General features: G+C 53.2%; 1 protein-coding gene across 1 annotated transcript; it reads right to left on the reverse strand.

The window, feature by feature from the left end:
* Positions 1-2,242: 2,242 nt before the first annotated feature.
* Positions 2,243-10,729, reverse strand: CLEC19A (C-type lectin domain containing 19A). Its single transcript, XM_086622382.1, has 5 exons — positions 10,639-10,729; positions 4,791-4,956; positions 4,214-4,307; positions 3,306-3,438; positions 2,243-2,322 (listed from the first exon to the last, which is right to left on the reverse strand). The coding sequence occupies exons 1-5, from the start codon at positions 10,727-10,729 to the stop codon at positions 2,243-2,245; spliced, it is 564 nt and encodes a 187-aa protein (XP_086478508.1).
* Between the last annotated feature and the right edge of the window lie 2,799 nt (positions 10,730-13,528).

The following is a 13,528-nucleotide window of genomic DNA, read 5'->3' on the forward strand; positions in this document are numbered from 1 at the left end:
CACTAGAAGTTCATTAGGGAGGTGAAAACTCCTGTTGTTTTCTGAATTTTATTTGATTACTGTGAAATAGAGGACACTAGTGAGGAGAGAGGGTTGTTTTTTAAGCAAGGATCCCGGAGCCCGGGGAGAAGGCTGAAGGGGCTGCAAAACAAAGCCCCTATTAACTTCGGTCCCGACTTTCAGGTCACGCATGTTCAGTTCTTTTTACCTGGAAACGAAGACGTTAATTGGAGCCGACAGCTTTCATAGGTTTCCCCATTAGCAATATTTTCAGCCACAGCGGGGCCCAAGTCTTCAAACACTTTCCCAAGGAAAGGTTATAACCTTTCTTTGGAAACATCCCATGCCACTTGCAGGGGAAAAAAAAGAGAGTTTTTTGGCTTGAGGCATACTGAGCCCCAGCTGTGATGAACTCCTGGCTCCTCTAAAAGGGGGACATGGGAGAAACAGAGAGAAGAAACTGGGGAGAGGCAGCCCGGAGCAGAGCTTGGCACCGTGTGGCAGCATCACCAAGTGGGGCAGGTGCCCCTCCAACACCACCACTCTCCCCGTCCGAGTGATGGGCTCTGGGCACAGCTGAGCCCAAGAGGGTCTCTGTAGGGTGTGCCGGGGCTCCAGTCCCCTGCGGTGTGGCTGATCTCCACCATGGAGATGGGACCACAGATCCCAGACCCTGCTGCCATGCTGGCAGTAGGCACAGGACCCGTCAATGAGTGGTGTCCAGGGCAGCGATCAGAATGGTTTCTCAAGCCCTTTTTCTGCCACAGATCAGATCCTACAGGTCGACATTTCATTAGTTTCTTGGATCCAATTTTTTTTTTTTTTTTTTTTACAGCTGGTTTCTTTGCATACTGTTATCATCTATATGTTATTTATTGTTTTCAGATGAAGCAAAAGCTTCGAGAAACCACAGTCAACACTGTTCCCTGCCAAGGACTGAAAATTACACAACTTGCTTACTTTCCATATAAACACATGGATAGTGTGTGCATGTATATATGTATGTATAAAATTCATTAAGATATTTTTATTTATTTGTATTATCCATTTATATATTTTAGTATTTAAAATACTTCTAATATAAAATATAAAACCACAGTAGTTCCTTATTTTACAAACCTGCTCCAACGCACATACATTCCCTCCCACCACCAGCCTTACACTCACCAAGTTGTGCAGTTTCTCTCCAAGCAGAGATGTATTTCAACCAACGGCTGTGGAGGAGGGTCCCATCTCCCACTAAGCTTCCCAAATGAGGCACACCGGGGCTGCCACAACACACACCTCCCAAAAAGTATTACCTGGTAGATAAAAGTACCTCTGTGGTACCAGCACAAAATGGGACAGCAGCAACAGCTATCAGGAAACAGGGCTGCACAGAGAGGTGTAGGCTCTTCCCCACCCGGGAGAGGTTTTAAGGGGCAGATGACCCTCAGCTGGTGCACATCAGCCCTTCACCCACCTTCCTCGTAGCTCGCTCAGCCCAAAGCAGCCAGGGCTAAATCCTGCTCACCTGCTGTGCTGCACAGCCCCAACACTCCATGCCATGATACGAGCGGCCGATGGGAGTCAGGTGAGTGGGGGGTGTGCTGACGGTCTGCCCCAGGGACCCCAAAACCAGCCAGGGTCAATAAAACAAACTTTCGGAGGTGCCTGCTCTCCCCGCAGTGCACCTTTTTAACACAGAGCAGATTGGGGTACAACAGCTCCTTCTGCATGAGACTCCCAGCCCCAGAGAGCTGCTGCGACTCGAGTGCCGGAAAGACGGAGGAGCCTCCACCTGCTGTTTGCCATTTATTGTAGCAGAAAGAAAACCAACGCGCACAAGAGGCGTTTTGCATAACTTAACAGAAAATCACACTTTTCCATCACTCTTCGTGGACCAACGGGCAAAATCATTTCCTACACGTGGCTATTTTCTGGTGCTAACGGTCCGGTGTGTTGATAAAATCATGGGTTTCCTCTCATATGCTGTGGTAGTTGATCTGAAACCCAAAGCCGGGCTCAGGCTTGGGGGGCTGTTTCACTGTTTAACAGCTCCCAGCGCCATTTGCCCGTGGGGAGGGTGAGTGCTGGATTCATCCCCATGGCACTCCCAGGACAGATTTTGCAGCCAGGGTCTGGCAGGGGAGGCCGAGCAGCTCTGTGGCTCTCACCGCCCATGCCACGTCCTGGCCGTTCTTCCCTGGCATGACTGGAGAGGTGACCCAAAACGAGGGGGGCACAGGCAGTGCCGGCAGCTTCAGTCCAGGGCCAGCGAGGGGATCTTGCAGACGAAGGGGAAGGCTCTGCCGCAGGCGTTGTCGTTCCAGGAGCGCAGTGCTATCCCCCAGAAAAATGTGGTGTTATTCCAAAAAAGGTGCAAGGGGGTAACCATGCACCGCCCTTGGGATGCGGACCTCCTGCCATTGCAGGAGGCTTTCCCTAGATGTGCTTCCATTTGGGCTGTTCCCAGCCATATCCCCTCCCAGCATCCCCATCCCTGTCCTGGGCATGCTGGCGGGGACGCCTGGCCCCAGCTTGAACATGGGAGCAGGGAGGAAGCTGTAAACACAGCCGCATACCGCACAAAATATCATAAAATCACAGAATGCTTGTGTTGGAAGGGACCTCAAAGATCATCTAGTTCCAACCCCACTGCCATGGGCAGGGACACCCTCCACTACATCAGGTTACTCAAAGCCTCATCCAACCTGGCCTTGAACACTTCCAGGTATGGGGCAGCCACAACTTCTCTAGGCAACCTGTTCCAGTGCCTCACCACTCTCAGAGTGAAGAAAACATCAAAATATCACCAGGTCGCATGTGGACAAGGGTATAGGTATGTCCAGGGGGCCTGAATACATCTGACTGGTCTCACTGGCAAGGAGGGTGTGAAGTGGGATTTTTGCACAAGCAGGGTCTTGCCCCACTTCAGCGAGATGCCCCGGCCTGGGCGAGGGAGGAAAAAGCTGGCAAACCGAGAGGTGTTTCTACGAGCTGCGTGTCAGAGGGGAAATGGGAAGATTTGATCTTTGGCTAAATTTGGTAATTCTTCAAAGTGGATGATGGTCCCCACCTGACACTGCTATGGGAGAGGGAGATGGGCTGTGAGCAGAGGGAAAGCGAGCGTGGGTGTATGTAAGTGGCAAAAGGGGATACACATCCCTTCTCTGCAAAGAAGAAAGAAAATCATAATGAAAAACTAAAATGCAAATCCTCAGCCCGCCAGCAGCCTCTTCAGAAATGCATGAGCCGCAGTGGATTGAATTTATTGGCATGCAAATAAGACTTCAGGTGCCCTGGTCTCGTGGCGTGGCACTCACCGCTGCTGTGCCTGTACCAGATCTGCACGCAGTCCTCCTCCTCCGGGATGGAGTGGATCCCGTCGTCGGGCTGACTGCCGTCCCAGTAGTGGTAGTCGAAGGAGGAGCCGTCCGTCCACTCGAAGTGACCCTCCTGGCACAGGCGAGCGGAGAAAGACAGCGATCGCAGAGCCGTGCTTGCGGGGTGGGTGCCGCTCCTGTGCAGACCCCGTCCCTGTCCCCATCCCCGGTGCCACACAGCCCAGGGACACGGGGACACTGTCACCACTCAGCAAAGGCCAAACAGCACATTTGGGTTGTACAACTGAAAACTTACCCTGGAAAGCCCCAGAATCCAGAGCATATGCACCAGGGGAGGCCCAGAAATTAAACGCATATATTTTTTAACACACCCATCCAATTCTGCGTTCCTTATCCTTTTTCTTTTCCATTCTCTTCCCAATATCTACAAAAGATTTGCTGGCATGGGACTGTTCTCCTGATGGTCTCAATTTTTCTTTGTTACATATTAGACTATATATTTCCAACATCTCAGCTCTGAAAAGTTGCAGAATATCACAAGAAAGCAATGAAACTGGGTGGTTTTTGACGTTGGAGACATTTTCAGCTTATTTGCTCTTCTTGGACCCGCAATACAATTCTCCTTCTATTAATCCATTAATAAAATATGACGTGAAAAAATAGTGATTATTGATCTATTAATTCTAGTAACACTTTTCTTTTAAAAGCACCCTGAAGGGGATGAAATGATAACTTTCCCTCATGTGCCACACAACAGACCCTACACCATCATCCAATTAATGGGGCTATAAGGAGTGAAGAAGAAAACCAAATGGCTTTCCAGGGGGAAAATGCAGGGAAGGGAATTTTTCAAAGCAGTTTTCCACATGATTACGGGGAGCTCTCACCTGCCGCAGGTCGTTGAGCCCCGTCCAGATGTCGGTGGGGATGCCTGGCACGCGGCTGTTCACCAGGTCGTACACGAAGACGTTTTCTTCCCAGCTGGCAAAAGAGAGCAACACGGAGCCGCGGAGGGGGCGCATCAGGCAAATGGTCAGGCATGTCCCTAAGCATCTGCCCTACGGCATGGCCAGACGGGTCCCCCTCGTCTAATTGCTGTCAATTACTTTCCCAGGTCTGTGCGAGAGGCATGTAGTGTGGGTGAGAGCTGGGGAGAGGGAGCAGGGAGGGGAAACCCTGTATAACCATATTGTATTTCTATCTCTTTTTCAAGAGTAAAAAATGCAGTTTGGGGGAATTTGGGGAATATTATGGCAGTTTTCCTGCCAGCCCAGGAAAAGGCATTTTTTTCCATCGCTTTTTGTGCCCAGTGCATCTGACCTGCCCCGGACGCTGCTGCAGAGCGATATCTAGGCTGGGGCACGAGCATGCAGCTGGTTGTGCTGTGGGAATGGGACTTCATTCCCATTTTCCTTCTTCCTCAGGCCATGCCAGGGTGGGATGACAAGTTTCTGCACTTCTCACCTGTGGATGGAGGCCAGTTTGGCTGATCTGATGCCAATGGAAAACTCGGCGCAATAGAGGTCAGCTTCAGCCCAGGTTTTGTTGATGGGGAAGTACCGGTAGCAATGGCCTTCGTACTCAGTCCAGAAGAGTGGGCAGGAGTAGGCATGGACAGGCTCTGGCATAGCTGGGGGCAGAGCAGAGGACATCCAGCAGCTGATGGCAGAGCAGTGTGGCTGGGCAGCTGAGCAGGCAGTGGAGGCAGCAGTGCCCAGCCCTGCTACCCCCATCTCCCCCAGGCAAATAACCACCAAACACATGCATGGAAAAACCAGCTGTTGCAGAAGCCACGCAAAAGCCAAAATGCATTCTGTGATTCACAGAATTATACAATGGTTTGGGTTGGAAGGGACCTCAAAGATTATCTAGTTCCAACCCCCCTGCCATGGGCAGGGACACCCTCCACTACACCAGGTTGCTCAAAGCTTCATCCAGCCTGGCCTTGAACACTTCCAGGGATGGGGCAGCCACAGCTTCTCTGGGCAACCTGTTCCAGTGCCTCACCACCCTCAGAGTGAACGATTTCTTCCTGACATGCAATTTAAATCTGCCCTCTTTCAGTTTTAAATCCATTGCCCCTTGTCCTATCACCACACGCCCTTGCAGAAAGTCCTTGGTTTCTTGGTCTTAGTATCTGCTTAAATCAGGAGGGACTTCTCAAGCCAGTTTAACATTATTTTAGGCAGACAGTGCTTAAAATAAAGGCCCTGACCTTTGCTACTGGGGAAACCAAGATAAGGGCTCCTCTCGCCTCCGTCAGGCACTACCGCGCCTCCGTGCTGGGATGGGAGCCGACAGCCAGGGGCTGCAGGGCCGCGGCCACACTCTGCCCTCCTGCAAGGGCAGCTTGTGCCTCCTCCCTCCGAGCAAACCCTCTCACCACGTCCCCGGCTCCGGACGCAGCTGTGCACGTACGCACGCGATGGGTTTCGGCCCAGAAATAGCCGGGCGAGGCGTGCGTGCCGCCAGGAGCAGCGCCAGTGTATCCACCTCCTGCCACCAGACACGGACTGGGGGCCGCGGCTGCTCCCCTGCCCCGCCACCGGTCAGCCCAGCCGGGGAGCCACCTCCAAACAGGCCAGTTTTGAGGGGCAGGACACGCTTCTGGAGCCTTTGCAGTTGCTGCTTGTGTAAACACACCGGAGCAGCGTTAACACATCCCTCCGACGCCTCCATGTCACGCTCCCCGTGGTGCGCGGGGAGGACGCAGCGCACAACGCGCAACGCATCACCCACTGCGAGCACACGCAGAACCCCAAATCTCGCGGCACAGGATGAACTCTCCGAGCTGCTGTTTTTTGAGCCTTGGGGAATCGCCAGCTCCCCCAGAACCAGTTCCCCCGTCCCCACGGGATCCTGTCGGAGCAACTGGGGATGCGGGTAGGGTGGGGGGAGCAGCGGGTTATGGCAGACATCAGATGCCATGAAACTATCCAAACAGGTGACAGGCTCAAGCCCGGAGAGGTCAGGGTGGTGCTACAGGGCTCCTGGTGCCAGTAACTGGAGGGGATAGTTTTCCCCCAGGGTGGAGAGAGCAAAGCCCTGCCAGCGGCAGCGCGGGGAGCGCCGAGGGCAGCATCGGCATGGGGCAAAGGGGAGGCGACGTGAATTCAAAGCAGCCGCAGGAGCGCTCGTGGAGCTGAATCCTTCTCCGCCCTGGCACTGGCAGATCCAGGTGATAATTTCATATTTCATCAGCTTTTTCCACATGGGGATCTCAGAGCGTTTTACAAACACCCACCAGCCACGCTCAGGTCCCTCCTGTCACACGTCCCTCGAAGGCGACAAATCACAAATGCAAAGAGCTTTTTTTTCCTCCTGACCAAGGCGCAGAGGCCAAGCCAACTGTCAGTAGCACCCACTGTGCCAAGCCGTGCCAAGCCCCACAGAGCTGCCGACCCATCGACCTGCCTTGGCACCCCCAGCCGTGCCCTCCGGAGGAGCCATGGCTGGGAGCAGCTCTGCACCCCACAGCAACAAACCCACCAAGAGCAGTGAGGGCTCTCCCACCCTCATCAGCGCTAGTTACGGGCTGCGGAGGGAAAAAAGATAAGGCATGCTGGGCTGGAAACAAGAGGAACGGCTTTGGTGGAGGGTCGCCAAGCCACAGCCTGCTCAGTGGCAATGCAGGGCTCAGCTCTCAGTTCACACTCAGCCATCCCTGCGTTTGGAAAAAGCTTAGAATAGCCCTAAAAAATTGCAAATTGTTGCTATTAAAGCAACAGAGCAGAAGGATCAGGAATGCTGAGAGCTGATGCGATTTCCTGGGAGCCAAGCCCTCCTCCCCATGTGGCACCGGCCAGGGGTCCCTGTCCCCACTGAAAGCAAAGCAGAGCAAGGGCAGAGGGTCAAACCCATGGGACGAGGCTTCAGCTTCACCGCCAGACTGCGGATGAGGCATGTCTCCCCCATCCAGGACAGGGCTGGGATCTGGTCCCGGCTCGCAGCGACTCTAGGCTGCTGCTCCCTCCTGCTGCTGGCACCCTGGGGGTCTGCGGCAGACGGGCTCCACCAGCAACTGGGATTTTATTACAGAGGCCGTGAAATGCCTTGACGAACTCTCCACCTCTAGCAGCATGGTGGCAAAATCCACAGGACTTAACCCAGCAGCATCCCAGGCAAATGGGGCCCTTCGCTCCCCAGTGCTAATTGCAGCGGATGTCCCAGTGCCCCGGCTCCAAGCCGGGTCTGTTGGCACCCTGGAAAATCACCCTCATTTTGTTCAGAGCAGCCGAAATCAAGTCAGAGATGGAGACAGTCCTTCTTTGTTATTCCGTACCGCTTCCCATTAGGTAGCATTAATTTGATAAGCTTCAGCGAACCAGAGGTGCCTGAAGGAATTTAAGGTTAAATATACCGAAAAGGAAAATATGGGAGGTCAGCATTTAATTAGCATCTTTTCTGTTAGGTCAGGATCAGAGGCTTTAGCTGTCTTTTTGGAGGAGAACTATTGCTCCCAGTTTTACAGGCAGGAACAACTGGGGATGCTGCTTTATCTGGGGTCTTTGGGAGCTATTTTTAGCAGAAAGGCCGGAGGAAATCGGATGTATGACTAAGTATATGAGGCCACTCATGGCTCTGTAGGAAAACCTCACCACCCAAGCCAGCAGCTGCTGATGGCATTTTGATCTAAAAAGGGACAGGGGAAGCATTTTGGGGCTATTTAAATCAGATCCTCACTTTTAAGCACTGCAGCAAACACCACCCCCAGCAGCACCAGCTCCTCTGCTGAGGGCAGGAGTGGCACAGCACTGCCCATGGGACGCGGTCTCCTGCTGACCCCAAGTCAGTTTATCCCTTTGTCCCCACATTCCCGGTGAAAAATGATGGAAAGAATCTTTCCTTCCTTTGCTTATTTACAGTGCAGCAGTTTTAAGGTCAGCGCCATATTTTAACACAGAACCAGCAAAATGAATGTCCAAACTTGGTTGACAATAAGATTTTTATCAGTCAGCTGTTTCTAACTCAGAAAAGCTGCAAAACAAGAATTTGGGGTCTGAAGAAGAGTTTTGTGCTCTCTGGGTTTGTGTCAGTGCCAAGAAAACTGGAACTTTTTTATTTATTTACTAGCTGAGACCCGCTGCAGAACCACTGGGAAATCACCTGTCAAATCTTGCAGAAGCTGGCACTGCTCAGCCAAAAAGTTTCACTTCCCCAAGTGACCACTTTCCAGCTAGAAATAATCATCTGAGAAAACCCCGGTCAGTTTCACACTTTTTTTTTTTATTCCAGGATGCTACTGAAAAGATAAAATACCAACTGCGTGACTCCCACTGACTCAGCCGGTGAAGAGCAGGATTTTTGTGAAACAGCTTCATCCCGAGGTGCAATGCTGTCTGACCCCCAGCAATCCACAGATTGGAGATGCAAAGCTTGGCACTAGGACCAGGTTGGCAGGAGATGCCCATGCAAGGATGACTCCTGGCAAGTGGCTGGGTTTGGAGGGTGTCCATCAATACACAAGAGGCTTGTTTGAAGTTGATGCCAACAGAGAAGAGCTGAGGAGATCCCTGTGATGTGGAAGGCTGGGTCCTTCCCACGGCAGAGCTGCAGGCAGAGCCTCTCCGCTGGCACCCAAGGGCTGCAATGCCAGGAGCGAGGGGCAGGAAGGGCTCCCCAGCCAGTGGTCAGAGCTGGGGCTCAGGACGAGCATCCTGGTGCTGACCAACACTGAGTCACCTCTTACCAGCTCGGCACCATGGGGAGGGCTGGTGCCACAGCTTTACCCTGTGTTGGTGCTGCCAGAGCAGCAGGCAGTTATAGGGGATGGATGAGACAACAGGGCTGGGACAGGGGAGCCCAGGACCCTCCAAGATGGCTTAAGCAGAAGCAGCCTGCAGCGAGGCCAGGGGGTTCAAAGTGCTGGCTGAGCCAGACCCCCATCCCACCACAGCCTTGACCTGTCTGCCAGCCTATGTCCTTACCAAATAAACCCAAAGAACAAGCATTAAAACAGGGATTTGGGGGGCAGGAGCATGTAGCAGGAGCTAAGACAGTGCTACTGTATGTTGCTGGGATGCCTCAGGTCACCCATGGCTTTAGGAGTATGTCCTTAAGCCCTGACACCACAGTCATTAGGACAAACAATCCCACCTTCATGTGATTTGCAATATTTGTCTTTCATTAATAGATGAAAGCCTCCCACTTAGAGTCCACCTTCAAATCAAGCAGATTCTGGGAGGGTTTTCAGTCTGTGTGTCTAGGGGACGGATGGAGCCGGCAGGGATGATATCCACTGATGGACATGAAGCTCATTTAATAACTGGGCAATATTTAATATACTCTGATGTGTTTTTTAAAGTATGTTACAAATTTCCAAGTAAAATTTTAAACACCAGGTCAACCACGTTGGAAGCGACATCCCTTTGCACAGAGGGCTTTGCTTTTCTAAATCCTGTAACAAAACCAAGCTGGTTTTACAGCTTCAAATCTCCTGCCATGTACAGTTGGAGTCATGAGGCTACCGCAGACACCAGCAGACGCCCTTCTGCAGCCAACACTGACAGATAGGAGTTATCTTGTGGGGTTTTTTTTCCTCCTTAATCAGTTTTGGCAAAGCTCCCACAGATCAGGCATCTGGCAGGAAAGTCGGGCTTGTATTGATTCTTTTTCTTACAAACTCACTGAACGAGTGAGTCCCTTTCTGCTCACATTCCCATACAAACCTAACAGGGTGCAAAGAAACCCGCAAGAGCGACTCTCGCTCACACCAGTCCATTAAAAAGTTTGCAAGAATCGTAAGCGACATAAAGCAGCCGCCGTCACCAACAGCTCAGGAAAAAAAAAAAAAAGGAGGAATAAAGGGGAATCACTTATTTGTGGCCACTTTTCACATGCGGTAAGTGTGACTAAATAAACGAGGAGCCACGGCAGCCCTTCCTGCCTGGCCCATGGGCTGTGTGGCTGCAGTCCTGCTCCGCTCATGCACGGTCACCCACAGAACTGTTTCCACCCACTGCCCCGGCCACCCACGCCAGACTCCGGCAGGGACAGCTGGTGGCCCACGGCACGGTGCCATGCGAGTGCGCGTCGCCGAAGGCCACAGCGCAGCCACTCACCTGCAGAAATGAAGCCAGCCCAGGAGTGGCTTCGGTACCCTGGGGGGAGAGACTGGGGCTGCTCTTGGCATGTCCCCCCAGTGAAGAAGAAAGTTGATTCCACGGAAAGTCAAGAGATCTGCAGAGCAGCCGGAGAAAGGGGCAGGCAGCTGCTGACCCTACAGCGGGCCCGCGCTCCACTCTCCCGAAAGCCGCCGCGGTTTGAGCTTTACCCCCTTTACCCCCGGTCGCAACCCACGCCTCGCGCTCACCTTGGCTGATCTTTATGTTGGTCTGGGGGAAAGCCTGGGCGGCCAGCAAGGCAGCGGAGAGGAGCGCGCACACGGCCCACCCAGCGCCCATCACCGCGGAGGCAGGCCGGGGCGCTCCGCCGGCGGCCGGTGCCCGGGGTCACGGCTCGCTCCGCCACCGCCCGCCTGTGTGGCAGAGGCTGCCGGCGCGGAGGTGGATATAGGCGCCGTGCTGCTCCCTCCCCCAAAAGCAGCGGCTCTCCCAGCGGCACACGCCTCCCCCCGCCCGCCGCCGGCTGAGCCCGGGCGCGCTCGTCGCATCCCACGCCGAGGGACCCGCGCCCGGAGCTTTGCCCGCGGCCTGCCTCGGGGGTGCCCGTCTGCTCCCAGAGGCTGCAGGCGGGCGAGGAAATCCCTTATCCACCCCCACTCGCTTCCCGAGGCGGTGTTTTGTGTGCCCGGCTCGGCGCTGCCCGGTCCCGCGGGGATGCAGCGGGCGGCAGCGGAGCTGGGGGCTGCCCTGCACCTCGGGGCGCCCGAAAAACGTGCCCCTTGCGCGGGCTGTGCGGGGCTGGCAGCCCCTCGGACACGAGATAGGGCCGGGAGCCGGGCGGCGAAGGCTGTGCCAACGCGGGGAGCTGCGGCCGGGGCAGCACGGACCCTGGAGGCAGGCGGGCTGCGAGGCGGGGGGCGAGGGTCCCCAGGGCTGCAGGGAGCCCTGCCTTGTGCTCGGCTTGGGGCAGCCTGTACCGTGGGGTTTAACCCAGCACGGTCCCGTTTTGTGCTTGCTTTCTTTTACTTTTTTCTTTGCTTTTTTTTTTTTTTTTTTTTCCCTTTAAAGTAGGGAAAGGGAACGCTTTGACTCACTGAAACAGCCTGGAAGGAGAAAGCACCAGCTGTGCCAGGAGGTCCAAGGCTGTGTCAGGAACTCACACTATGCCTGTCTGCCAGGTTCATGCCAGGTCCATGCAGTCTTGTTACGGCAGAAAACCTTCAGCATCAGGCAGCAGTCAATATTACTAACGGTCAGAATTATCTAACGTGTCTCCTATGATCAATTTTTTTCTTTAAATAAACTTCAGATTTTTAAAAATATTGTAGAAAGTGTTTTCCTAGCTGTTGCACTAGTAAGGGGAACAGTATAGGCACAAATACTAATCCTGCTCCATTTCCAATTTATACCCTAAATCACCATTAAATGAACTGCTTAGGAACACACTCAGCACTATTCCCTTTTTATTCTTAGCTACAGATAAAAACTTTCAGCTTTTTCTGGGACTTCAGTTGGGATGACCCATTTTTACAGGCAAGATTCAAGTAGAAACAATTTGGGGTGACATAAAGCTTTCAGTATAGTAAAGCATTCAGACTTACTCCAGAGACAGTAACTCATCCAACCCACTTTCATATACTACATTTTCTTTGCATTAAATAAAACCTTTCAAGAAAACTCCCTGCCTCTTTTGCAGTTCCATACATTGATCTGAACCTATATGGCTCAAGGAAAAGCCTACTGATATATCAGACCACTAAAAATAAAGGAATTTAGAGAGTATTAGAAGCCAAGGCGTGCCTTCTTCCTTCTTAACTGCGTGCCATCCCCAAATAAAGCCAGTGTTACAAGCAGTCATCAGCAAACTACGGAACAAAACTCTCTGAGCATACTCACCTATTCCCAAAGCACAAATGTTTATGCTCAAAGAGAGAGCAGAGATCCACAATAACTTTAATCCTGTTTCTAACAACAGACCCACCACAGCAGCATCTCCCTGCTCGAGCACAGGTGGGAGCACCAAGCCGCCCATGGGCTCCGTGCCCAGCACAGCAGCTGGGCACCAGCCTTGCTCCCAGCGCTGGGGAAGCACACGCACGTCATGCACGGAGCTGCAGCTGCGCTCAGGGATACCTCTTGATTTCACAGACCACAAGATGTGTTTTACCTGCTGGACACAGCCCCAGGAGCACAGCCACGTCGTTTCTCCAGCCCTTCGCTCCTCTCCCTCCCCACGCTGTTTCTGATTGCCCTCCCAGTCAGGCACTCCTCACTGTGCTTCAATCCTGCTTTTATTGACTTTTCGTCACCAATTTTTGGCAGCATACGCACACAACGCCCCCCTCCTTGTGAAACAGAGACCCCATGGCTCCAAGGACAGCCTATGGGCAAGAGTGCCTCCAGTTCATGTTTCATCCCCGGTGCTTGACAAAGCATGTGGCAGGTGTCAGGTCAGCTTCCGCGGGTGCCCAGAGCTCGTGCTGCTGCCCATAGACCCCACATGGATATTAATGTCAATGGCAGTGACTGCTGAAACCACTGCCCCTCCACTGAGCCTTTTTGAGTTTCGGGAAGAGATCAGCCTCCTACAGCGTGTGTTTGCCCAGGACACCCCATGGGCTCCCTCTCTGCCATGATTTATTGATGAGACAAACCAGGAGGAAACCAGAGAGCAGAGATTCTCTATCGACCTCTCTGTGAGACTGAGGAGGATTTTCACCTTGCAGAGAGGCAGGTTAGAATTGAAACGCACCATCCACGACATGCTCAGAAAAAAGATGCCCATGGACAGCCCATGGCAACCACTGTCCCCATTGCTTTGTGCTGTCAACATGGAGCAGCTGTGCTGGAGAATGGCAGGGAGCTACGTGCAGTGGTCAGTGAGAAGCGAAGGCGTTCACGAGGGGACGGCGTGCACGACCACACCAACAAGGTAAGCTCCTACCTGTGTTCACCTCCAGCCACAGCAATTGGGCGATGGTTCAGCAACAAGGTCCCTGGGGCCCTTCTCGCCATCCTCTACCCAAGGCGGTGCTGTGCTTTGCCCGGGAGCAGGGTATCCACACTGTCCCTCTCCCCCAGTCGCTGAAAGATGGCTTCTGGATGCAAAGGGAGGACAACATCTCTTGTAGCCTCCTT

Source organism: Tauraco erythrolophus, chromosome 17 (genome assembly GCF_009769465.1).
Source record: "Tauraco erythrolophus isolate bTauEry1 chromosome 17, bTauEry1.pri, whole genome shotgun sequence".
Taxonomy (NCBI): domain Eukaryota; kingdom Metazoa; phylum Chordata; class Aves; order Musophagiformes; family Musophagidae; genus Tauraco; species Tauraco erythrolophus.